This window comes from Oncorhynchus masou, chromosome 1 (assembly GCF_036934945.1).
Source record: "Oncorhynchus masou masou isolate Uvic2021 chromosome 1, UVic_Omas_1.1, whole genome shotgun sequence".
Taxonomy (NCBI): Eukaryota; Metazoa; Chordata; class Actinopteri; order Salmoniformes; family Salmonidae; genus Oncorhynchus; species Oncorhynchus masou.
In genome coordinates this window covers 61,765,169-61,791,493 of record NC_088212.1, presented here as the reverse complement: position 1 = coordinate 61,791,493, position 26,325 = coordinate 61,765,169, and the positions used below count along the sequence as shown (strand labels likewise).

The 26,325-nt window shown below is 40.2% G+C and overlaps 1 protein-coding gene across 1 annotated transcript in view; it reads left to right on the top strand.

Moving 5' to 3' along the window:
- The window catches only part of LOC135547547 (cadherin-8-like), a 114,714-nt gene extending 91,378 nt beyond the window's left edge, over positions 1–23,336 (top strand). The window contains exon 11 of the mRNA XM_064976665.1: positions 23,263–23,336. Within this exon, the coding sequence (XP_064832737.1) occupies positions 23,263–23,315 (53 nt within the window). The 3' untranslated portion in view covers positions 23,316–23,336. The remainder of the gene's footprint in view (positions 1–23,262) is intronic.
- The last annotated feature ends 2,989 nt before the right edge of the window (positions 23,337–26,325 follow it).

Here is a 26,325-nt window from a genome sequence, read left to right as displayed (position 1 = left end):
CCATGTTTCTGTCGATATTATGGAGTTAATTTGGAAAAAAGTTTGGCGTTGTAATGACTGAATTTTCGGGGTTTTTCTTAGCCAAATGAGATGAAAAAAACGGAGCGATTTCTCCTACACAAATAATCTTTTTGGAAAAACTGAACATTTGCTATCTAACTGACAGTCTCCTCTTTGAAAACATCCGAAGTTCTTCAAAGGTAAATGATTTTATTTGAATGCTTTTCTTGTTTTTGTGAAAATGTTGCCTGCTGAATGCTAGGCTTAATGCTATGCTAGCTATCAATACTCTTAAACAAATGCTTGTGTAGCTATGGTTGAAAAGCATATTTTGAAAATCTGAGATGACAGTGTTGTTAACAAAAGGCTAAGCTTGTGAGCCAATATATTTATTTCATTTGCGATTTTCATTAATAGTTAACGTTGCGTTATGCTAATGAGCTTGAGGCTATGATTACGCTCCCGGATACGGGATTGCTCGATGCTAGAGGTTAAATCAAATCAAAATCAAATTTATTTATATAGCCCTTCGTATATCAGTTGATATCTCAAAGTGTTGTACAGAAACTCAGCCTAAAACCCCAAACAGCAAGCAATGCAGGTATAGAAGCACGGTGGTTAGGAAAAACTCCCTAGAAAGGCCAAAACCTAGGAAGAAACCTAGAGAAGAACCAGGCTATGTGGGGTGGCCAGTCCTCTTCTGGCTGTGCCGGGTGGAGATTATAACAGAACATGGCCAAGATGTTAAAATTTTCATAAATGACCAGCATGGTCAAATAATAATAAGGCAGAACATTTGAAACTGGAGCAGCAGCACGGCCAGGTGGACTGGGGACAGCAAGGAGTCATCATGTCAGGTAGTCCTGGGGCATGGTCCTAGGGCTCAGGTCCTCCGAGAGAGAGAAAGAGAGAGAGAAGGAGAGAATTAGAGAACTCACACTTAGATTCACACAGGACACCGAATTGGACAGGAGAAGTACTCCAGATATAAAAAACTGACCCCAGCCCCCGACACATAAACTACTGCAGCATAAATACTGGAGGCTGAGACAGGAGGGGTCAGGAGACACTGTGGTCCCATCCGAGAACACCCCCGGACAGGGCCAAACAGGAAGGATATAACCCCACCCACTTTGCCAAAGCACAGCCCCCACACCACTAGAGGGATATCTTCAACCACCAACTTACCATCCTGAGACAAGGCTGAGTATAGCCAACAAAGATCTCCGCCATGGCACAACCCAAGGGGGGGTGTGTCAACCCAGACAGGATGACCACATCAGTGAATCAACCCACTCAGGTGACGCACCCCTTCCAGGGACGGCATGAGAGAGCCCCAGTAAGCCAGTGACTCAGCCCCTGTAATAGGGTTAGAGGCAGAGAATCCCAGTGGAAAGAGGAGAACCGGCCAGGCAGAGACAGCAAGGGCGGTTCGTTGCTCCAGAGCCTTTCCGTTCACCTTCCCACTCCTGGGCCAGACTACACTCAATCATATGACCTACTGAAGAGATGAGTCTTCAGTAAAGACTTAAAGGTTGAGACCGAGTTTGCGTCTCTGACATGGGTAGGCAGACCGTTCCATAAAAATGGAGCTCTATAGGAGAAAGCCCTGCCTCCAGCTGTTTGCTTAGAAGTTCTAGGGACAATTAGGAGGCCTGCGTCTTGTGACCGTAGCGTACGTGTAGATATGTACGGCAGGACCAAATCAGAGAGATAGGTAGGAGCAAGCCCATGTAATGCTTTGTAGGTTAGCAGTAAAACCTTGAAATCAGCCCTTGCTTTGACAGGAAGCCAGTGTAGGGAGGCTAGCACTGGAGTAATATGATCAATTTTTTTGGTTCTAGTCAGGATTCTAGCAGCCGTATTTAGCACTAACTGAAGTTTATTTAGTGCTTTGTCCGGGTAGCCGGAAAGTAGAGCATTGCAGTAGTCTAACCTAGAATTGACAAAAGCATGGATTAATTTTTCTGCATCATTTTTGGACAGAAAGTTTCTGATTTTTGCAATGGAAAAAAGCTGTCCTTGAAATGGTCTTGATATGTTCTTCAAAAGAGAGATCAGGGTCCAGAGTAACGCCGAGGTCCTTCACAGTTTTATTTGAGACGACTGTAGAACCATTAAGATTAATTGTCAGATTCAACAGAAGATCTTGTTTCTTGGGACCTAGAACAAGCATCTCTGTTTTGTCCGAGTTTAAAAGTAGAAAGTTTGCAGCCATCCATTTCCTTATATGTCTGAAACACATGCTTCTAGCAAGGGCAATTCTGGGGCTTCACCATGTTTCATTGAAATGTACAGCTGTGTGTCATCCGCATAGCAGTGAAAGTTAACATTATGTTTTCGAATAACATCCCCAAGAGGTAAAATATATAGTGAAAACAATAGTGGTCCTAAAACAGAACCTTGAGGAACACTGAAATTTACAGTTGATTTGTCAGAGGACAAACCATTCACAGAGACAAACTGATATCTTTCCGACAGATAAGATCTAAACCAGGCCAGAACTTGTCCGTGTAGACCAATTTGGGTTTCCAATCTCTCCAAAAGAATGTGGTGATCGATGGTATCAAAAGCAGCACTAAGGTCTAGGATCACGAGGACAGATGCAGAGCCTTGGTCCGATGCCATTAAAATGTCATTTACCACCTTCACAAGTTCCGTCTCAGTGCTATGATGGGGTCTAAAACCAGACTGAAGCATTTCGTATACAGGTTAAGAAAATGTGAAGTGTGCAAAGCTGTTATCAAGGCAAAAGGTGGCTACTTTGAAGAATCTCAAATATAAAAACATTTTGTGATTCCATATGTGTTATTTTATTATTTTGATGTCTTCACTATCATTCTACAATGTAGAAAATAGTTCAAATAAAGAAAACCCCTGTAATGAGTAGGCGTATCCAAACTTTTGACTGGTACAGTTTAAACACACACTGCGTGCACACAACATTAGGAACACCTACTCTTTCCATGACATGTCACTTTCCATAAATTGTCACTTGTTAAATCGACTTTAATCCATGTAGATGAAGGGGAGGAGACATGTTAAATAATAATTTTTTATCCTTGAGACATGGATTGTGTATGTGTGACATTCAGAATGTGAATGGGCAAGACAAATGACTTAAGTGCCTTTGAACGGGGTATGGTGGTAGGTGCCAGGTGCACCGGTTTGAATGTGTCAAGAACTGCAATGCTGCTGGGATTTTCACGCTCAACAGTTTCCCGTGTGTATCAAGAATGGTCCACCACCCAAAGGACATCCAGCCAACTTGACACAACTGTGGGAAGCATTTGTGTCAACAACAAGCATCCCTGAGAAACTCTTTCGACACTTTGTAGAGTCCATGCCTCATTTCTGAAGGTAAAGGGGGGGGGGGCAACTCAATATTAGGAAGGTGTTCTTAATGTTTTATACACTCATTGTATATCCTTTATATAACAATTGGAATAATGGGGAACATTGGAAGAATTGTATTCCAAATTGTCATTGGTAAGGAGAGCTCATTAGCTCAAACATTGGAATGTTCTTAACAAAACTACAAACTGATCGAATCCACAAGAGATGGGGAGAGACATAGAGCAAGCAGTCTCAGTTCTTGCTGCAAGTCAGATATATAGCTTGAACACTTCACAAGAGCAGTATGCTGGAAATCAATATTGTCTGGTCAGAGCTCTTCTCCCACAGCACTTACTCCAGTTCAAGATCCCCTTAAATGACTGAGGGTGGGTCCGTGGTCCAAACCACAAAATATTTAACTACTTTCTATTTACAGAACTTAGTTCATCTTGCTGTCACTATATTTTATCAACTTGACGAAGATAAGATGCCTCACACCATCCGTGATTAAATTGAGACATTGATCCAACTCCATCAATTGAATCCTACAATCTCTTTGCATTGTACCTTAAATGATTTTATCTCTAGAAAGATCATGCACAAGCCCCACTGGAGAGATCCAACTGGTTGGTCAGGTTGATAAGGAATTACATCATCTTTATGGGATTCCAGGTAACACCAGGGACACGTGTCTAAGTACGGTGGTAGAGTGTTCTGGATATACAGTACAGTGCGTTTAAAAAGTATTGGGACTGTGACAATTTTTTGTTGTTGTTTCGCCTCTGTACTCCATCACTTTGGATTTGAAATGATAAAATTGAAGTGCGGACTGTCAGCTTTTATTTAAAGGGTATTTTCATCCATATCGGTGAACCGTTTAGAAATTACAGCACTTTTTGTACACCGTCCACCCATTTTGGGGGACCATTACTGATAATCCTGAATGAATCGTGAATAATAATGAGTGGAAAGTTACAGATGCACAAATATCATACCCCCAAGATATGCTAACCTATCACCATTACCATAACAGGCGACGTTAGCATTTTTGGGGGGTATGATATTTTAGTGCATCTGCATCTGTAACTTTCTCACTCATCATTATTCACGATTCATTCGGATTTATCCGTAATCATGGTAGCATCCACATTCATGTAGAAGTGTTTGAAAACATATCCTATTATTATTGACAATAAAAGTGACTCTGAAATGACACAATACATTATCTACCATTAATTTCTATTGGGCACAAATCTGAAACACAACCAAAACAAACAGAAAATGCATCTAAAAAATGTATAGAGTCACAATTTTGATGAAGTCATTGCATGCTATGAATATTGGACCAAATATTTAGCTTGTTTCCTACTTTAATCCACATAAGTGAATTTGTTCCAATACGTTTTGTCCTAACTGTCACGTTCTGACCTTTATTTTCCTTTGTTTTGTCTTTATTTAGTATGGTCAGGGCGTGAGTTGGTTTGGGCAGTCTATGTTTGTGTTTTTATGTTTTTCTATTTCTGTGTTTGGCCTGATATGGTTCTTAATCAGAGGCAGCTATTTATCAGTGTCCCTGATTGAGAACCATATTTAGGTAGCCTGGGTTTCACTGCTGGGTTGTGGGTGTTTGTTTCCTGTGTCAGTGATTGTGCCACACGGGACTGTTTCGGTTTGTTTATTTCACGTTATCGTTTATTGTTTTGTATTTCATAGTGTTCAGGTTTTTCTTATTAAAATCATCATGGACACTTACCACGCTGCATCTTGGTCCGATCTTTACTCCTCTTCAGACAAAGAGGAGGAAATCTGCCGTTACAGGTTCACCCGAAATGGATGAAAATACCAAAGGCATTAATTCTGACAGTCTGTTCTTTAATGGATTTGATTGTAATTGTTTTTTGTCAACAATACACACAAAATACTCTGTAATGTCTAAGTGAAAGAAAACTTTTTTAAAAACCTGTAAAGTTTGAAAAATAAAGCACTAATAGATCTTGATTAGATAGATGTTCAAACCCCAGAGTTACATACATGTTAGAATCACCTTTGGCAGCGATTACAGCTGTGATTACAGCTTTGCATTCCTGGATTGTACAATATTTGCACGTTATATATATTTTTATTCATCACAGCTCTGTCAAATTGGTTGTTGACAGCCATTTTCAAGACTTACAATAGATGTTCAAGCCGATTTAAGTCAAAGCTGAAAATTGGTCACTCGGGAACATTCAATGTCATCTTGGTAAGCAACTCCAGTGTATATTTGGCCTTGTGATTTAGGTTATTGTCCTGCTGAAAGGTACATTTTTCTTCCAGTGTTTGTTGGAAAGTAGACTGAACCAGGTTATTCTAGGATTTTACATGTGCTTAGTTCTATTCCGTTTATTTTCATCATCAAAAACTTCAAAGTCCTTGCCGATGACAAGCATATCCATAACATGATGCAGCCTCAACCACACTTGAAAATATTAAGAATGGTACTCAGTGATGTGTTTGCCACATTATTTGCTATTTTAATTAGTTTTGGTACATTTTTATTCTGTGCAGCCTTTTTTCTTTTCACTCTGTCAATTAGGTTAGTACTTTGGATTAACTACAATGTTGTTGATCCATCCTCAGTTTTCCCCTATCACAGCTTTTAACTGTAAGTGTTTTAAAGTCACCATTGGCCTCATGGTGAAATCCCTGAGTGGTTTCCTTCCTTTCTGGCAACTTAGTTCAGAAGGATGCCTGTATCTTTGCAGTGACTGGGTATATTGTAGTGACTGGGTGTATATAGCATCCAAAGTGTAATTAATAACTTCACCACGCTTAAAGGAAAATGTATTAATTTTGTGCATCTACAAATAAGTCTCATTCTTTGTGAAGCATTGGAAAACCTCCCTGGTCTTAGTGGTTGAATCTGTATTTGAAATTCACTGCTTGACTGACATAACTTACAGATAATTGTATGCGTGGGGTACAGAGATGAGGTAGTCATTAAATAATCATGTTAAACGTAATCATGTTGCACACAGAGTGAGTCCATGCAACTTACTATGTGACTTGCTAAGCAACTTTTTACTCCTGAACTTATTTACCCTTGCCATAACAAAGGGTCTGAATTCCTTTTGACTCAAGACATTTCAGCTCTTAATTAAAATGTTTAATTAATTTGTAAACATTTAAAAAAAAAAAAAAAATCCACTTTGACATCATGGGGTATTGTGTGTAGGCCAGTGAGCAAAAATCTAAATGTAATCCATTTTAAATTCAGTATGTCACACAACAAAATGTGGAAAAAGTCAAAGGGTGTGAATACTTTCTGAAAGCGCTGTACAAAATCAATAGTTCTTGTGCCACACTTGTAATTAATTCATACATTTAAAAGTGTGTTAACCTTTCTGATTTTTTAGAAAGGCTCAATCTTTATCGTGCTACATTGTGGTCCATAGTAGTGCATGGTTCCGAGTTCTTTATTATTGAATGAGTTGCATCAACTTCGGGCTGAGAGGTCTTGTTGAGATGCAGCCTCACTCTCCCCCTCGCCGTTGATAGTGTCATGCATATTTCATGATCAATGTAATGTCAATGAGTCCTATACTAATCCACCTGAGAGCCAGAGCGCGTAGACCCAATGATCAGGGTGAGTGAACTCAAACAGACTGGGATAAATATTGTATTTTGAGAGGCAGAGGTAGAAGATAGAAATAGAGAGAGAAAGGAAGGGCAATATAGAGAGCCTGGTATTTACCTTCCTCTTTTGATAACAAGTTGTAGATTTAAGATTAGAACCTGAGGATTGTTATTGTGGACACCGAGGCAGACTTATCCCCCAATCTAATTGCTATCTGCAAGTCATGCATATGTCTGCAAAAAATAGTGTAAAGTGTAAAGTTGTGTGTAAAGTTGATATTTTGCCCTAGCATTCAAGGAAGAAAAAAAGGTGCAGAATTAAATTTAGAGTGTGGGATAATTGATTGCAAAGTGGGTATGTGTCTTGACAAGTCAATAAGATGTAACAGCCAGTGCATTCAATGTATGCCCTGCTGTGCTGAAACAGAGTTCACACACAATTCAAAAATATCATAATAGTAGTGTGTATATATATATAACTGTACAGTGAGTTTACAAAACATTAAGTAAACCTTCCTAATACTGCATTTTTCTTACCCTCAGAAGCGCCTCAATTAATTGGGACATGTACTCTACAAGGTGTCGAAATTATTCCACAGGGATGCTAGCCCATGTTGACGCCAATGCTTCCCGCAAGTTGGCTGGATGTCCATTGGGGGGTGGACCATTCTTGATACACACGGGAAATTGATAAACGCGAAAAACCCAGTGTGCCTGGCACCTACTACCATACCCTTTTCAAAGGCAATTAAATATTTTGTCTTGCCCATTCACCCTCTGAATGTCACACATACACAATCCATGTCTCAGTTGTCTCAAGGCTTAAAAATCAACTTCTTATGGCTGGGGGGCAGTATTGAGTAGCTTGGATGAATAAGGTGCCCAGAGTAAACTGCCTGCTACTCAGGCCCAGAAGCTAACATATGCATATTATTAGTAGATTTGGATAGAAAACACTCTGATGTCTGTGAGTATAACAGAACAAATATGGCAGGCAAAAACCTGAGAAAACATCCAGAAGTGGAAAATCTGAGGATTGTAGGTTTTCAAGTCTTTGCCTATCCAATATACAGCGTAAAATTTGGTCTGATTGCACTTCCTAAGGCTTCCACTATATTGAATTTGGATTTGTGAACTAAACGGGCAAACAAAAAGGAGATATTTGGGCATAAATGATGTACATTATCGAACAAAACAAACATTTATTGTGGAACTGGGATTCCTGGTAGTGCATTCCGATGAAGATCATCAAAGGTAAGTGAATATTTATAATGCTATTTCTGACTTCTGTTGACTCCACAACATGGCGGGTATCTGTATGGCTTGTTTTGGTGCCTGAGCGCTGTACTCAGATTATTGCATGGTGTGCTTTTTCCGTAAAGCTTTTTTAAAATCTGACACAGCAGTTGCATTAACTTGTTATGGCTGCACATGCATAGCGCTACATACAATAAATATTACAAAAAATATTTATATTCATGAAATCACAAGTGCAATCTAGGAAAACACAGTTTAGCCTTAATCTGACACCTGTCGTATCAGATTTAGAAATTATGCTTTACAGCGAAAGCAATCCAAGCGTTTGTGTAAGTTTATTGATCGCACAACAAAACATTAAGTACACTTAGCATCAGGTAGCTTGGTCATGAAAATCAGAAAAGCAATCAAATTAACCGTTTACCTTTGATAATCTTCGGATGTTTTCACTCACGAGACTCCCAGTTACACAGCAAATGTTCCTTTTGTTCCATAAAGATGATTTTTATATCCAAAATACCTCAGTTTGTTTGGCGTGTTATGTTCAGAAATCCACAGGAAATAGCGGTCACGACAACGCAGATGAAAATTCCAAATAGTTTCCATAATGTCCACAGAAACATGTCAAACGTTTTTTATAATCAATCCTCAGGTTGTTTTTAAAATATATAATCGAAAATATATCAACCGCAAATGTCTTTCACAGTAGGAGAGGGAAAGGCAATACCTATCCAAACTCTGTTGCGCGAGCAAAACCCATGTGACCACTTGACGCGATGTTATCGTTCTGGCTCATTTTTCAAAATAAAAGCCTGAAACTATGTCTGAAGACTGTTGACACCGTGTGGAAGCGATAGGAAAAGGAATCTGCTTCATATCCCTTTAAATCCAGCAAAGGGAGGCTATGGAAAATGGAGTTTTCAAAATTGAAGCCACTTCCTGTTTTGATTTTCCTCAGGGTTTCGCCTGCAATATCAGTTCTGTTATACTCACAGACAATATTTTGACAGTTTTGGAAACTTTAGAGTGCTTTCTATCCAATAATAATAATAATAATAATATGCATATTTTAGCAAATGAGACGGAGGAGCTGGCCGTTTACAATGGGCACCTTATCATGCAAGCTACTCAATACTGCCCCTGCAGCCATAAAAAGTTAAGGAGAAGTATATCTTTAATTCCATGTCATACACTTGTATTTTCATCAACATTTAGGTATTTAGTATTTCTGTAAAATGATGTGGCTCTCTGCAAAATCACTGGATGTTTTGGAAGCAAAACATTACTGAACATAACACGGCAATGTAAACTGAGATTTTTGGATATAAATATGAACTTTATTGAACAAAACATACTTATAATGTGTAACATGAAGTCCTATGAGTGTCATCTGATGAAGATCATCAAAGGTTAATGATTAATTTGATCTCTATTTCTTTATCTCTACTATCCTAACAAAATCGCATGGTATGCTTTCGTTGTACACTGTTTCGGACACTGTGGTGGGATTAACAACAAGTTTATCTTTAAAATGGTGTCTGATACTTGTATGTGTCACGTTCTGACCTTTATTTCCTTTGTTTTGTCATTATTTAGTATGGTCAGGGCGTGAGTTGGGGTGGGCAGTCTATGTTTGTTTTTCTATGATTTGGGTATTTCTATGTTTCGTCCTTGTAAGGTTCTCAATCAGAGGCAGGTGTCATTAGTTGTCTCTGTTGAGAATCATGGGTTTCATGGGTTGAAGCCTGGGTTTCACTGTGTGTTTGTGGGTGATTGTTCCTGTCTCTGTGTTTGCACCAGATAGGGCTGTTTTTGGTTTTCCACGTTTATTGTTTTGTAGTGTTTGTGTTGATCTTTTTTTTTATTAAACATGAATCAATATAACCACGCTGCGTTTTGGTACACCTCTCCTTCAAGTAAAGAAAACCGTTACAGTATGTGTGAGTAATTTTAATCATGAGATTTCTGTTGTTTGAATTTGGCACCCTGCACTTTCACTCGCTGTGGTCAAATCGATCCCGTTAACGGGATTTCAGCCGCAAGAAGTTTTAACCTGTCTCGTCCCCTTCATCAACACTGATTAAAGTTGATCTCTCTGGCCCACCCGACACGCTAGCGTCCCACCTTGCCAACAATAAATGCAAATGCGCCACGCCAAATGCTAATAGCACTCGTTAAAACTCAAACTCATACGTTCATTAAAACTCACATGCAGGGTACTCAATTCAAGCTACAACGAGTCAGATTTGTAAAATGCTTTTTGGCGAAAGCATTGGAAGCTATTATCTGATAGCATGCAACACCCCGAAATACCAGAAGGGGACGTAAAACAAAGGAATTAGCATAGCCGGCGCTACACAAAACGCAGAAATAAAATATAAAACATTCATTACCTTTGACGAGCTTCTTTGTTGGCACTCCTATATGTCCCATAAACATCACAATTGGGTCTTTTTTTAGATTAAATCGGTCCTTGTATACCCAAAATGTCCATTTATGAAGACCGTCAGATCCAGGATAAACATTGTTTTTAAACGCAACGTTATTTTTTTAAATTAAAAAAGTTGCCTATACACTTTGACAAAACACTTCAAACTTCTTCTGTAATCCAACTTTAGGTATTAGTAAACGTTAATAAACGATCATATTGATCACGGAGCGATCTGTATTCAATAGGCATAAGTTTGGAAAACGTAGCCAGCTTTTTCGGTTCCATTTTTCACAGCTGTGGACCTGAAAACCGGATGTGGCTATTACTCAGATGACCAAGGATTTAGTTGAATCGAAATCACAACACTGGCGACATCGTGTGGAAGCTGTAGCAACTGTAATCCCACCCTTAAGTATTTTTCCTTCCAATAGACAATACATAGACTGGCGGATTGATTTTTTCTCCGTCGATTTTGTGATCAGGTTTCCTTGCGATTTTGACCACGGAACTCGTTCTGTTATAGTCACAGACACCATTGAACCAGTTCTAGAAACTTCAGAGTGTTTTCTATGCACACATACTAATCATATGCATAAACTATATTCGTGGCATGAGTAGCAGGACGTTGAAATGTTGCGCGATTTTTAACAGAATGTTGAAAAAAGTTGCCCAATCTCTAAGAGGTTGTAACAAGTACCATCAATAAGGGCTCATAGCTATCACCTAGATTTAACTAGTCAATCTATGTCATAGAACAGGTGTATCTAATTTTATAGTTCATCTTACATCACATTACAGGTGATTCTGACAACTTGAAAGCTTTATTTCCCTAAAACAATATGTGTAGATGAAGATCAAGGTTATCAACTGAATTCACCCTCAAAGTAAATCCATGTTTAAGTGGGGTGTCCAGTGGGAGGTTTACCAAAGACACCCCTGTGAGCTGATTGGTTGATACTTCCTTTTCAATGGGAGCAGAGGGACTACTCAAATAGAACTGTGTCAGATCTCAGTCCAAATGCATTGAGAACAAGCTCGCAAGCCAAGCTAATTAGACTGAAAGATATTAGGGAAGTTTTCTACAACGTAAACAGACACTGATGGAGGCTGTGAAACTGCATGAGAATTTCAGTTTAAACCCAGGCTGTTACCTCAGCATTGGGCTAATATTAAGAATGTTTATCCACTGGACCAATGCACAAGTTTGGAATATCCAAATATATCCTTCCTCTCATACTTAGGCAGGTTATTCTGCCCTAGGAGTAGAAAAACCTGCTTAATGCCAATTTTTTCACATTGACATTTTCACTCCGGTGCGAGGATTTCAAACACTTTGAAAAAACTTTAATGTGACAACATCAAAATAATTGATTGAGATGAACAGGTATGGATGTTCTTGCACTTACTTTTAGACCCGTTTGACACAGAACAAAATTATTATTGCAACTGAGTGATCCGTGTTCCCATGTAGCTAGGGGAGTTTACGTGGAATTACAGGAAGAATGGTTGTATTTTACATCAGATGATTAGCCTTTTTAGACCTAATTATGTCCCAGGGGACCCTGGGACTTTCCTCAGCACTTCTCTCTGACACTGTGAGCTCTACCTTTTCCTTTTCCACTCAGCTGCTGACCGACGGATACAGACAGACTTACTCCTCCCAATTATGCTCAAATTCCCTGCAGTGCCCATCCAAAGACCTCCACTCCAATGTATGTTAACGTGTCGATTTCTTTTACCCAATTAGTCTCGCTTATTGGTTTTTCCGTTGCTTAAATGCCACATCAATGGGATTCATCCTCAAGTATGATGTCAAGCTGTTTTGTCATTGAACTCATTGAATCGATTTCCAATATGTATATATGGATGTTAGTGTTGGGTAAAGCAGGGATTGCATTTTCTATCCCAGAAGATATTCAACAAGTGAACACTATCAGGTCCTTTGTACAACTCTCTCTCATAAGGAGGGCCTCTGATAAGCCAGGCAGATGTTCAGGTTCTATGCACGTCAGATTAGAATGTTGGTTATTTACACCAACTGCAAACATAACTGTACAGTTGGGGCCCAAGGTCAAACTTCTCAACTGTCGAATATTGGTCAGAATAAATTATCTTCGTTAAAGGAATAGAAAGACAGATCAGAACAAGTTATCTTTCAAACATGAAACAAAAAACTGAGCAATACGTAGACCAGAAGTTCACTAACTGCGATAAATGAAGTTTGTCCTTGTTGTTTAGCAAATGCAAGTTATCTTTCAAACAAATGGTGAGCAGATATTGTACTTAAACACAATTGACTGCTCTCTGAACCTGCAGTTGAAGAACAGTTGAAGTCAGTGTTAACATTTACTGGTGGAAATAGTGAAGTGACGATAAGCATACTGCATAGCCTGTTAGATGCATCAGTGTAACAGCATGTCTCTAGAATGAGTTCTCTCTCCTTTTAATTGTATTCATAGTGACCTCAAATGATTCATTCATAAAGTGTTCCTGGCAGCTAGACAGCACAAGTACAAACTGATCACTTAGATAGTTTTGGAATGTGCTGTAATTTGAAATTGGTGTACTAGGCAGTAGACCAGAACTGGAGAACTGGAGCGCATGTCCCTTGATTAGGACATGCAGCTATGGTTGCACAGATTCAGATCAATAAAACAAAAGGGAGTCTGGAAACAAAAAGAGAGCCACCCAAGAACTCTATGAGCCTATTTGTAACCTGGCTCCGTTTATCTATATAATGATCCTGCAGTGAGACTGAAGCATTCCTGCAGGCTGTGATCCATATGTCCGCTTATACTAACGCTGTTGGAACCATGCATGGAAAAATGATCTCTAGGAATGGCTTCTAGTGTGATTTACAGATTATTCAGTCATGTATCTGAATTTCATTAATCTGTTTGTGACAGGTCGCCTTCTGTATCTTAGAGAGGTTTTGGTCAGCCAATGCTATCAGTTATATTTTCCCAAGCATTTGTAACTCTTTAGGAATGAGTTTCCCAATATTTATGGATCTTTGGTAATAAAGTTAATGATCAACTTATTAATGAACTTGAGCAACTTGTGAGTTTTCTGACACACCTGGGAATCACATGCTAGTTAAATTCGCTGTTAGACCGAAGAGGAATAGGAGTTAATTTGCCAGAATTTTTACAAGGCTACATGCAACTACGGTCCTTCGGTTAAATATTTGTAATCTATGCCAAAAAAATGAAACATTATCCTGTCTGAGGTCATAAGGTTAATGTTAAAATGAGTCCAATTCAAAACTATGAGGTATCCTCGATTCAAATGTAATAACTGTAGTAAAAAAATGAAAATCTAGAAATGTGCAGTGCAAATATTTCATTTATTCCAGCAATAATGTGGTTTTTCAGGGAAGTCTAAGCACTTAAATATTAGCAAATTGAATAAATGTTATTTTCTTCATATCTCTATGAGGAACTAAATGCAGGGAATGAAATTACACATTGTAGGTTTTTGTCTTTATTTCCATAATGTAGCCTTTAATGTAATTGCTTCTCTGAGAGTAGACTTTATATTTACATTTATCACTTGAAATTCAGATGGGTGCATTTGGAAAGATGCTGACAAAATTGAAACATAAAAGTGCAACACAAGGCTGTTTCACCTCATTTAATTAGAGAGAGCAGACATTGAGTGCCTAAAACACATAGAGTGGACTCATGGAAGAAAAAGGCATAATCAGCTACTTTTTTTCATGGGGGCGTTATCGAAATGAAAACCAAATAAGCAGCTCCATCTCTATAATGACACTATCAATTAAGTAGCGGCAAACATCCCATGCTCGTAGTCCCGCACAATTGTATTGAATGAACAATGCCTCAACCCTAACACAATATCATGGTAGAATGGTTACGGTGAAGGCTTTCAATGATGATTACACTATAGTTCAGTTACAGTTTATCCATTAATATATACATTAGAGCATAACGAGAATGGACAACAGCATTTCTACATTTGAAAAGAGATTGCCATTCTGTAAAATGTTGCAGTACTGACCATGAACATTCAGTTGTATCTAATATCCGATGTTGAGATGAGCTGGTATGCATGTTCCACTACATCTGCATGCTTTTACTGCCAGCTATGGTCAAATCAGTCACAATCAAAATGCACATGCACAGCCAGGAACACTCATTTACTGATAGTACCACATCTAATGGCTTAATAGTGATTTTGTTCTTTATTGATGAGACTTTACCTTAGAGTGTGCTGAGAATTTCAGACATCCTGCCCGCCTCTAAATTGAATTGCAGGGTGCTTGGCTTATGATCTGTTCATTCCCTCCCCAAGACAAGTGGTCCCACTCTAATAGGGTGCAATAACACAGCACATGCCAAAGACAGACAAACACTTTGCATACTAATCAAGGGAAAGACAGGCAAAATATGGCATACATTTTGTCCACAGTGGTCTAAAGTGTCATTTAAATGTTGGGCTATTCACCTGCAGTAGTGGTGTGTGAAAAAAATCAATGGGGAAATGGAGCCAGAAGGAAAAGCCATACTACAACCTGTGTTGGGATAATGATTTGCTCTATAACCTGTTAGTTAATATGCCTTGCCACTGTGAAATATAGGCCAATGGCCGAGACAATAAGAAGACACACTGGCAGAATAAATTCAACCACACCTTATTTTCATCACAAAACCAGAGAGCAACTTCTGTCCAGTGAACTCCACAAAGCATATTGCATTTAACAAACAGTTACATAACCTACAGCATGGACAAGCAAGGAAATGTTTCAGACATTTTCAGACTACGAAACAACTATTGATTTACAACCACAGAAAGTTACCGGAAGGAGCTGCCTGCACTATTCCAGCACCATCTTCAACATTTCAACATCATCAACTCACTTCTGCTTAGTCTAATACAGTGACAAATAAAAGATACCAAAAACTATTTAGTCCAATCAACATCAGCTGAATATGGTGTGGCTGTCCATGGTTCTTACTTATCTGTGTGTGTGTGTGTGTGTGTGTGTGTGTGTGTGTGTGTGTGTGTGTGTGTGTGTGTGTGTGTGTGTGTGTGTGTGTGTGTGTGTGTGTGTGTGTGTGTGTGTGTGTGTGTGTGTGTGTGTGTGCAAGTAGAAAAAAACATGTTGACTCACATTACATGAAGAGAGATGCCAATGCCATCCTCCTCTCTTTCATGTTCTCGAAATGGTCATACAGTACATACTGTTAGCTTTTGTTGCCCTAGGCTACCTGTCTTGCATGCCTAATTTCCTTTCATGGACAACAATGAGCCAGCAAGTTAACATTAGCCTACAACATCTAGCTACATATTGAACTTCCATCCTCTCAGGCCAGGGGCACAATGTATGAATTGATGGTTGGATCATAATTGCTGTTATAATCATTGGCCAGTATGGAGAATTAAGGAAAACCACAAGTCCAAATCCCTATCTTCATCCCTGGCTGATTTAGGAAAGGGACACATTTAGCTAGCTAGCCACCTGAGGACGACACACTGAGATGCAACAAGTGTTTTCTGTCAATTTTATTTCACCTTTATTTAACCAGGTAGGCTAGTTGAGAACAAGTTCTCATTTGCAACTGTGACCTAGCCAAGATAAAGTGACGTTTTGCTTTTGATGTGATGAGAATGGTATGAAGTCAAATACAAACTGGCTTCCCGTAACATTTTGTTGGGGTGTGCCAAGGCCATTCACAGTTGAGCTCAATGCTGATTGGCTTTTATTCTACAAAACGATATAAAGGGTGGCTAAATGCTTACTGGCTTCACTTGCATTCAATGCTACGGGCGGCAACAATGTCATGCTCTTTTTGGCCAGACAGCATCAGATAGATGGGCTACACATACTGAGATAGAGGGGAGCTGTTTCGCTCGCTTGGATGCTTTCTCCAGTGTGATACAGTCATTCAGCCTCTTGCTAATTAAAGGAAAATTATGAAACACAAAGAGATTTCTGTATTTGTACATTTTTTGGGGGATGCCTGACTTCCTTCCTGGCTTGCTATGTTTAATTTATCTAAATCAAAGTAACACAATTGGCTTATTACAAGTGTTTTACATCCTCAATAAACCATTAAACCATTGAAAAGACACATGGCATGTTTTACACTCAAAGTTTGCTTTGAGAAATTTGAATTAAAACCTGTCAGCATTACTAACAAAACGTATCTGACAATGCATACAAACTAATAAAAACCGCTTATACAGTTTGCATGATGACTTGAGTGGGTGAATTTTTTTGCGGTGTGACATGGCCTCGTAGAGGTCTGAAATCACAGATGTGCTCTACAGGGCTCCGTGCTTTTACACCACCGTCAGCAGCTTTCCCAACCACCTAGCATATGTGGTGTTTCAGCCTGGATTGCATCCATGAGGAAGCACAGGAGAATGTTTGCTGACCCTAGTCAAAAAAGAGAGAGAGAGAGCGAGAGAGAGAGAGAGAGAGAGAGAGAGAGAGAGAAGCCCTGTTTATAACTGGTTCTTACATGTGTCCTTTGTCCTAACCTTGTCCACATTCTGATAATGCACACATTTTTTTTGTAGAAATCAAAAGACATGTTGGCTACGTTTACACAGGCAGCCCAATTCTGAACTTCTTTCCTCTAATTGGTCTTTTGACCAATCGCATCTTTTGACATCAGATACTTTTTAGAGGGGATCTGAATGTTCAAAAGACCAATTAGAGAAAAAAAAGGTCAGAATTGGGCTGCCTGTGTAAATGCAGGCAAAGTGTCTTTTGATTGTCTACACCTGTCTAGAAAATGTGATCATTATTTACATTACATTTACATTTAAGTCATTTAGCAGACGCTCTTATCCAGAGCGACTTAATTATGATCTGATTTCGATGGACCTGGACTGTGAAATAATTTCAATCATCATTATTCTGCCCTCTAAAATCATTGACAGGTGGCACCATTGACTTATGGCATCAATATGTGTTGCATATAAGGAGGGACCAGGAAATCTGCTCACAATGCGGACACAGTGGACAGATAATAGACACATTCTTATTAACAATTTTATAGGAATTAGAATGTTACTGTAAAAATGTGAATGTCAATACTTTTTTCATCCACTACTGTTTTACCCATATCCATAGCATCTCCACTCTTCAGGATCCATAGGAGATCAAGTCATGCAAACCTGCACAAAGCCTAGAGGAACAGGGGAAGACAACAATTTCTTGTAATGTCATTCATCATTCACTCTCGGCCAGGTAATGGATTGTTGCTTTGCCTCATTAATAGCAGGCATTGTTTCCCCCCTGTCTTTTTCATGGAGTGAGTGCAGCTCTCTGATTAGCACCACATTTTTTGATGAACACTATATCAGAGCAAATGTTTATGAAGGTACACCAGCAATTTTGACATTAAGGACTTTATCCAGACAAATTCATCAACACTCCAAAGTTGCAATGAGAAGGTGTATTTGGGGATAATGATTCAAGGTTTAATTAACTGCAAACTACATTGAGATAGCGATTTTTAAGACTAAAATACTCAATGTTTTGGACTATATACTCAGGGAAAGGTTGCCTGTCTAAGAGTAACTTAGATACAACATTTTAAGGCTGGGAGTCCAAATTGAAAAGTATTCACATTTCTACCACACTTTTGTAGGTGGTGTAGCTAAGGACTGAAAACAGTTCATTCAAAATTCATTATCTTGGCTGGTGTCGACTGACTATTTTTCATTGTCTGCTTGGGTTATTTAGCTCGTTTCATTAGCCTTTGGCTAGCGTTAGCCTCCTAGGACCTCAAATAGAAGCCATGGGGGCATTTTGGGTGCAAGCTCTACAGATAATACTACACGTAATGAGGCTTAGCGGTCAAGTTATTTTAAGGTCCCAAGAGAGGTGTTTCCTTGTACCCTAACTTAGTGACCAAAAATTGTTGCATAAGCCACGTAAGGTGGAGATGAGGGATGGTGGGTGGGGGACTGGATGACCTTTTGGAAAAGCTCCTTCATTGAAGCTGTCCCGCAGCTTTGGCTGTAGTGGTATTTACATTAACATTTCAATACATCCAGCCTGGTCAGGGATAAAATATTCATTTGACCTTTAAGGCTAAAAGACTTAGTTAAATGCTGTCATATCATTTAACCTTAAAAATGTACACTGCAGGATCCAGCAGCAGGACTATCCCTCATTACAGCCACATTCTAGACAAGGATAGGTACCTTTGCTGACAGCTCTGATGTGACAAAGGGACTGTTCTATTGTTAGCTGTGAAAGCCATTCATCCAATCTTCTCCCATTGTAAATTTGGTTGGCAGTTTTGACAAACAAGGTGTGTCCTATTATCACACACATGCAGACCTGTGCACGCACACACAGACACACACACACACACACACACACACACACACACACACACACAAATGCATGAAGGCACGCAAGCATGCACGGACACAAACCCTCCATCTGCTTGAAACTAACAAGATGGATGCATGCCCTTTGGGAGCCCTAGTAAATGAATACTGTTGACGGAACAATTAGCATTTTAAAGACGGTATAACCTTTACTCAATATATCATTTTTATTACTCTGGACTTTCCATCAGCAGCAGGACCTCAAGCCTGGTGTGTATGGCAGCATGCAATTTATTTTAAATATTTAACTAGGCAAATCAGTTAAGAACAAATTCTTATTTACAATGACAGCCTAGGGACAGTGGGTTAACTGCCTTGTTCAGGGGCAGAACAACAGATTTGTACCTTGTCAGCTAGGGGATTCGATCTAGGAACCTTTATTTTACTGACCCAATGCTCTAACCACTAGGCTACCTGCCACCCCAATTGTCTATAGCTTGAACCCGTGAGAACTGTTTAAATGTGCTAAAGCAGGTGCAGTCGGACAGAAGGGGCATTCTAGGCAGAGATGGATTTGTCATCTCCTGACCCTCACATCACAACTGTGCCAGTGAAGTGTGCCGAGGTGCACACATTAGACACACAAATCCCTTGGATCGGTGTTAACTGGTAGCATGCTGCTTCCATCGAGAAGGTATCTGCCATATTTTCTGCCCATAATTCCATCCTCCTGATCCCTGCTTACAAGCAAAAATCGCAGGAAGACCATTGACTAGCTCAATAAAAAAGTGGTCAGATTAAGCAGATGCTAAGCTACTGGACTGTTTTGCTAGCACAGACTGGAATATGTTCCGGTATTCCTCCAATGGCATTGAGGAGTACACCACATCTGTCATTGGCTTCATCAATAAGTGCATCGACGACGTCGTCCCCACAGTCACAGTACGTACATACCCCAACCAGAAGCCATGGATTACAGGCAGCATCCACACTGCGCTAAAGGCTAGATCTGCCGCTTTGAAGGAGAAGGACTCTAACCCGGAAGCTTATAGGAAATCCCGCTATGCCCTCAGACGAACCATCAAACAGGCAAAGCGTCAATACAGGACTTAGATCGAATTGTACTACACCAGTTCTGATGCTCGTCGGATGTGGCAGGGCCTGCAAACCATTAAAGACTACTAAGGGAAGCACAGGCGAGAGCTGCCAAGTGACACGAGCCTACCGGACGAGCTAAACTACTTCTACGTTCGCTTTGAGGCAAATAACACTGGAACATGCATGAGAGCACCATCTGTACCGGAAGATTGTGTGATCACGCTCTCCGCAGCTGATGTGAGTAAGACCTTTAGACAGGTCAACATTCACAAGGCCTCAGGACCAGACAGATTATCAGGACGTGTACTCAGAGCATGACCAACTAGCAAGTGTCTTCACTGCATTTTCAAACTCTCCCTGTCTGTGTCTGTAATACCAACATGTTTTAAGCAGACCACCATAGTGCCTGTGCCCAAGAAAACTAAGGTAACCTGCCTAAATGACTACCGAACCGTAGCACTCACGTCTTTAGACATGAAGTGCTTTGAAAGGCTGGTCATGGCTCACATCAACATCATTATCCCAGAGACCCACTCCAATTTGCATACTGCCCCAACAGGTCCACAGATGATGCAGTCTCTATTGCACTCCACACTGTCCTTTCCCACTTTGACTACAGCTCAGCATTCAACACCATAGTGCCCTCAAAGCTCATCAATAAGCTAAGGACCCTGGGACTTAACACCTCTCTCTGCGACTTCCAGACGGGGAACCTCCCAGGTTGAAAGGTTAGGTAACAACCCATCCGCCACGCTGATCCTCAACACAGGGGCCCCTCAGGGGTGCGTGCTCAGCCCCCTCCTGTGCTCCCTGTTCACTCATGACTACACGGCCAGGCATGACTCCAACACCATCATTAAATTTGTAGATGACACAACAGTGGTAGGCCTGATCACCGACAACAACGAGAGAGGAGGTCAGAGACCTGGCCGTGTGGTGCAAGGACAACAACTTCTCTCTCAATGTGATCAAGACAAAGGAGATGATTGTGTACTACAGGAATAAGAGGACCGTGCATGCCCCTATTCCCATCAACGGGGCTGTAGTGGAGCAGGTTGAGAGCTTCAAGTTCCTTGGTGTCCACATCACCAATAAACTAACATGGTCCAAGCACACCATGACAGATGTGAAGTGGGCACGACAAAACCTATTCCCCCTCAGGAGACTGAACATATTTGTCATGGGTTCTCAGATCCTCAAAAGGTTATACAGCTGCACCATCGAGAGCATCCTGATGAGTTGCATCACTGCCTGGTATGGCAACTGCTCGACCTCCGTCCGCAAGGCACTACAGAGGGTAGTGCGTACGGCCCAGTACATCACAGGGGCCAAGCTTCCTGTCATCCAGGACATCTGTACCAGGTGGTGTCAGAGGAAGGCCCTAAAAATTGTCAAAGAATCCAGCCACCCTAGTCATAGACTGTTCTCTCTGCTACCACACGGCAAGCGGTTCCAGAGCACCAAGTCTAGGTCCAAGAGGCTTCTATACAGCTTCTACCCCCAAGCGATGAGACTCCTGAACATCTAGTCAAATGGCTACCCAGACTATTTGCATTGCCCCATCTCCCCTCTCCACACCACTGCCACTCGACTACATGTACATACTACCTCAACTAACCGGTGACCCTGCACATTGACTCTGTACCGGCACCCCCCTGTATATATTGTTATCTTTCAACGCTGCACTTGAATTACTTTTTGACCTTTAGTTACTTTTATCTCTTATTCTTATCCGTATTTTTTGAAACTGCATGTTGGTTAGGGGCTCGTAAGTAAGCATTTCACTGTAAAGTCTACACCTGTTGTACTGTATGCGGCGCATGCAACTAATACAATTTGATTTTAATTGATCTCACAGGAGCTGGAGTACCCATTGGTTCCAATATTGATTTAGAGGTTGTACGGAGGGATTATAGTAGATCATTTAAAGTTTGAGTGGTTCTGCATTTCATTTGGTCTGATGAATCACATACATTGAATACTTATCACACCATTCCAGAAAGATCACTTTGGAAATTAGGTCTATAATCACACAACATTATTAATTGAATGTACTGTGATATATTTTAAATTTTGGCATTTGGATTCACGGCAAACAAAACATAAAATACATTCCTAGTATAACTGCCAAGAGATTGTAGCTTCACTGTAATACGTGAGTAGACTTTGTCCAGAATGGTCCTTGTAAGGCATTGGTTCCCAACTTTTTTCAGTTACTGTACCACCACCTTCATTTTGTTCTGCCCAGAGTGGCCCTGAAGTACCTCCTCGTGTGCATTTTACCAGCAGGCCTTTGGTCTCATGAGTCTTCTCAAGTACCCCCTCTGGGACAGGCAAAATACCCCTGGGGTCCTAGTACCCATGGTTGGGAACCACTGTTGTAAGTGAACAGTTTCACTGATTGGTATGATGTCTGGTAAATTTGTTTATAAAATAAAACATTTACTAATAGGATTCATGCTTGTATGCACAGCTGTCTGTGGAAGTGCTGTGTATGTGTGTGTGTGTGTGTGTGTGTGTGTGTGTGTGTGTGTGTGTGTGTGTGTGTGTGTGTGTGTGTGTGTGTGTGTGTGTGTGTGTGTGTGTGTGTGTGCGTGCACAGGTCTGCATGTGTGTGATAATAGGACACACCTTGTTTGTCAAATGCGTCTTTGCGTGCGTGCGTGCACGCATGTGTGGTTCACCTGTCGGCTCTGTTAGGTGTCTGAAACCAAGAGGAGCTTTGAGTAAGGTGGACGTTTTCACTTAAAAGCTCACTCTCAAACCTTTTTAAAGAAGAAGGAGCAGAGGGACTAATATGAAGGTCTTCAGAGTCTGTTGACTGTATTGCTTTTATCGACCCCTCCCGTTATCCACTATGGAAATCTACTCGTCATCTTCCCAAAAGCCCATCTATGGATTGGTATTGAAAATAAGCTACACACACTGTCAATTTTAAGTGTTATTTTATTGACAGTAATCTACTTACAGTGTCTGAAAACTGTAATGTAGAGTATATGTTGTCTGAATACAATTTGGAAGGCCTACTCTGAAGACAAACTGAATTGGTGATGCATGGTCAGGTGTCCAAGTGATATTTTGCAATGCCTTCTCCTGACCAACAAATACTGCATTACCAAGATGATGTGGATATCTGTTTGTCGAAAATCTCATTCCAAAATCATGGGCATTAATATGGAGTTGGTACCCCCTTTGCTGCTTTCCATTAGATGTTGGGACATTGCTGCGGGGACTTGCTTCCATTGAGCCACAAGAGCATTAATGAGGTCGGCACTGATGGTGGGCGTTTTGACCTGGTTCGCAGTCAGCGTTCCAATTAATTCCAAAGGTGTTCGATGAGGCAAGGGCTCTGTGCAGCCCAGTCAAGTTCTTCCACACTGATCTCGACAAACCACTTCTGTATGGACCTCACTTTGTGTATGGGGGCATTGTCATGCTAAAACAGGAAAGGACCACCAAACTATTGCCACAAAGTTGGAAGCACAGAATTGTCGAGAATGTTATTGTATGCTTTCGCGTTAAGATTTCCCTTCACTGGATCTAAGGGGCCTAGTTCGAACCATGAAAAACAGCCCCAGGCCATTATTCCTCATCCACCAAATTTTACAGTTGGCACCATGTATTCGGGCAGGTAGCCTTCTCCTGGCATCCGCCAAACCCAGATTTGTCCGTTAAGACTGCCAGATTGTGAAGCATGATTCATCACTTCAGAGAACCCGTTTCCACTGCTCGAGTCCAATAGCCCAGCATTACATCACACCAGCCGCAGCTTGGAATTGTGCATGGTGATTCTTAGGCTGTGTGTGGCTGCTCGTCCATGGAAATCCATTTCATGAAGCTCCCTACAAACAGTTACTGTGCTGACGTTGCTTCCAGAGGCAGATTAGAACTCAGTAGTGAGTGTTGCAACCGAGGACAGACTAATTTTATGCGCAAAGTGCTTCAGCACTCTGCGGTCCCATTCTGTGAACTTCTACGGCCTACCACTTCGCAGATGAGCCGTTATTTCTCCTAGATGTTTACGCTTCACAATAACAGTACTTACAGTTGACTGGGGAAGCTCTAGCAGGGCAGAAATTTGACAAACTGACTTATTGGAAAGGTGGCATCCTATGACAGTGCCACACTGAAAGTCACTAAGCTCTTCAGTAAGGCCATTGTACTGCCAATGTTTGTCTATGGAGATTGCATGGCGGTGTGCTCAAGCATATACACTTATCAACAACGGGTATGGCTGAAATAGCCAAATCCACTAATTTGAAGGGGTTTCAACATACTTTGTATATACAGTGTATTTATCTTACAAACTTTCCACATGAGCAACACAACATTTTAGTAGCTTTTTTGTGTGATTTTCCTTGTTCATCAGTGCATCAATGTTTTGTTACTTGTCATGTTTTGTGTTTTTTTTGTAGACCCCAGAAAGAGGAGCTGATGCTTCTGCAAAAGCTAATGATGATCCTGGTAAGGAAATAACAAATAATAGTGAGATGTTGAGATAATAACCCTTCTCTAGTCAAGTGATAGTGAAGTATGTCACTTACAAAACTGGACTAAAGTATACAGTATCGCTCACACAGCTGCTTTGACACAGAAATGTGTCATCACCCAGACACAAAATGTTATGAACCTACTAGTCATGCCTCTCTCTCTCTCTCTCTCTCTCTCTCTTCTCTCTCTCTCTTTTAACTGAACATGCAATAAAGTAAATCTAGTCAGAATAAATTGTGGTACTGTAGAGCTGTCCTTTTCTGTGTATTTAATTTCACACATATTTGCACAGGGAAATGACATTCTACTTATCTTATGTAGTCAAGGATTATGTATAAATATCAGGTTTCTGGATGGCTCTTGGATATTGCACCATGAACCTAACCCTTTACGCTTTGGGCCAATGCACGTAAAGAAAAAAAATGATGAACTGGCAAACAGATGATTTCATTTTGAAATGTTTGCTTATTTGTCAAAATTGTCAATTCATTTCGGTAAGTAAATTATTGATGATATTGTACATTGTAAGTGCAGATGCATAAAACAAGGGCTCAACTAAAATACCAACAGATTCTTCTGAGAGTTGATCTACGCATGATCAGTTAACTAACCCAGCAAGGGTTAAACTCATAACCCAATCACGTGATGCGCTGAGTGGATATCCAATGTAAAGCCACACAATCCATAACACTCCTCCAAACCTCATTTGCCAATTAAACTCATATTAATCCCCCTGGCATCTTAATATGTTATCAAAAACAATAATTATAATTATAGATTAACTTGATTCTTGTTCTTAATTTGAGGTTTCCTTTTAAAATGTTTTGAGAAATATCAATGTATTGCATATTGTTTACCATAGTTTAAAATACCATATCAAGCTATTCTTACACTGTGATTACACAGTGCCTAGCAATGTACTTATTATTATGTAAACAGCATTAACAACACTTGATCTAAAGTGTGACGTTTGCTTCGAACTGCAATGCCTTGAGAGGTAACAAACATGATCCATTTGAAGACTTTTGATTTATTTTGCTTATTGGCCATACAAAAAAAAGCAAAGTTTCCCTGACGAAGGTGCACATGTCGCATGCTAGAGTTAGGCGTTTCACTGACTGATCTCTTGGATGAGGAGAAATTGAAACTGAAGAGAATGCGAAGAACCCGCAGGAGATCCCTAGCTCCCCTGTCGAGAACGTTATGAACTTGTCTAGGAGACTGAAATAGAGGACACAGGGCTAATACAATATTTATCATTCTCATTGTGCCAGCGTAGACACAAACAATGTATAATGGATCAAATATCTTTGCAAAACAGTGTTCTCATAACCTTTACCTTTAGGCACTTTTTCCTATTCTTTCAACCATGATCTAATTGCATGCGTGTTGCAAAAACCACGTTGCGGATCAAAACAGTCACAGGTTAATAAGTACCTTGTTCTGGTGTATGTCAAGATATCTCCACTTCCAAGCCCACTTTTGCCTGGAGTGAGTAAGCATCTTCAAAAGGATGGAGAACTTGTTTTGAACTACAAGCAGGTTTGTATTCTCCCATCCTTTGTTATACTAATCACCCCATGGGAAAACACTGTAGATAACAAAGGATGGAACAACAAGACGTTATCTCGCAAGAAAACAGGAAAATAGATATCCCCATTGTGCATAATTTAGCTGTGCTCCCATTTCTTTTTACCAATACAGAGGAAGAATGAGGTTGTAGTCTCTGTAAGAGAGAGAGAAATACTCATTCTTGCAGTCAATTTGGTACTGATGGACAT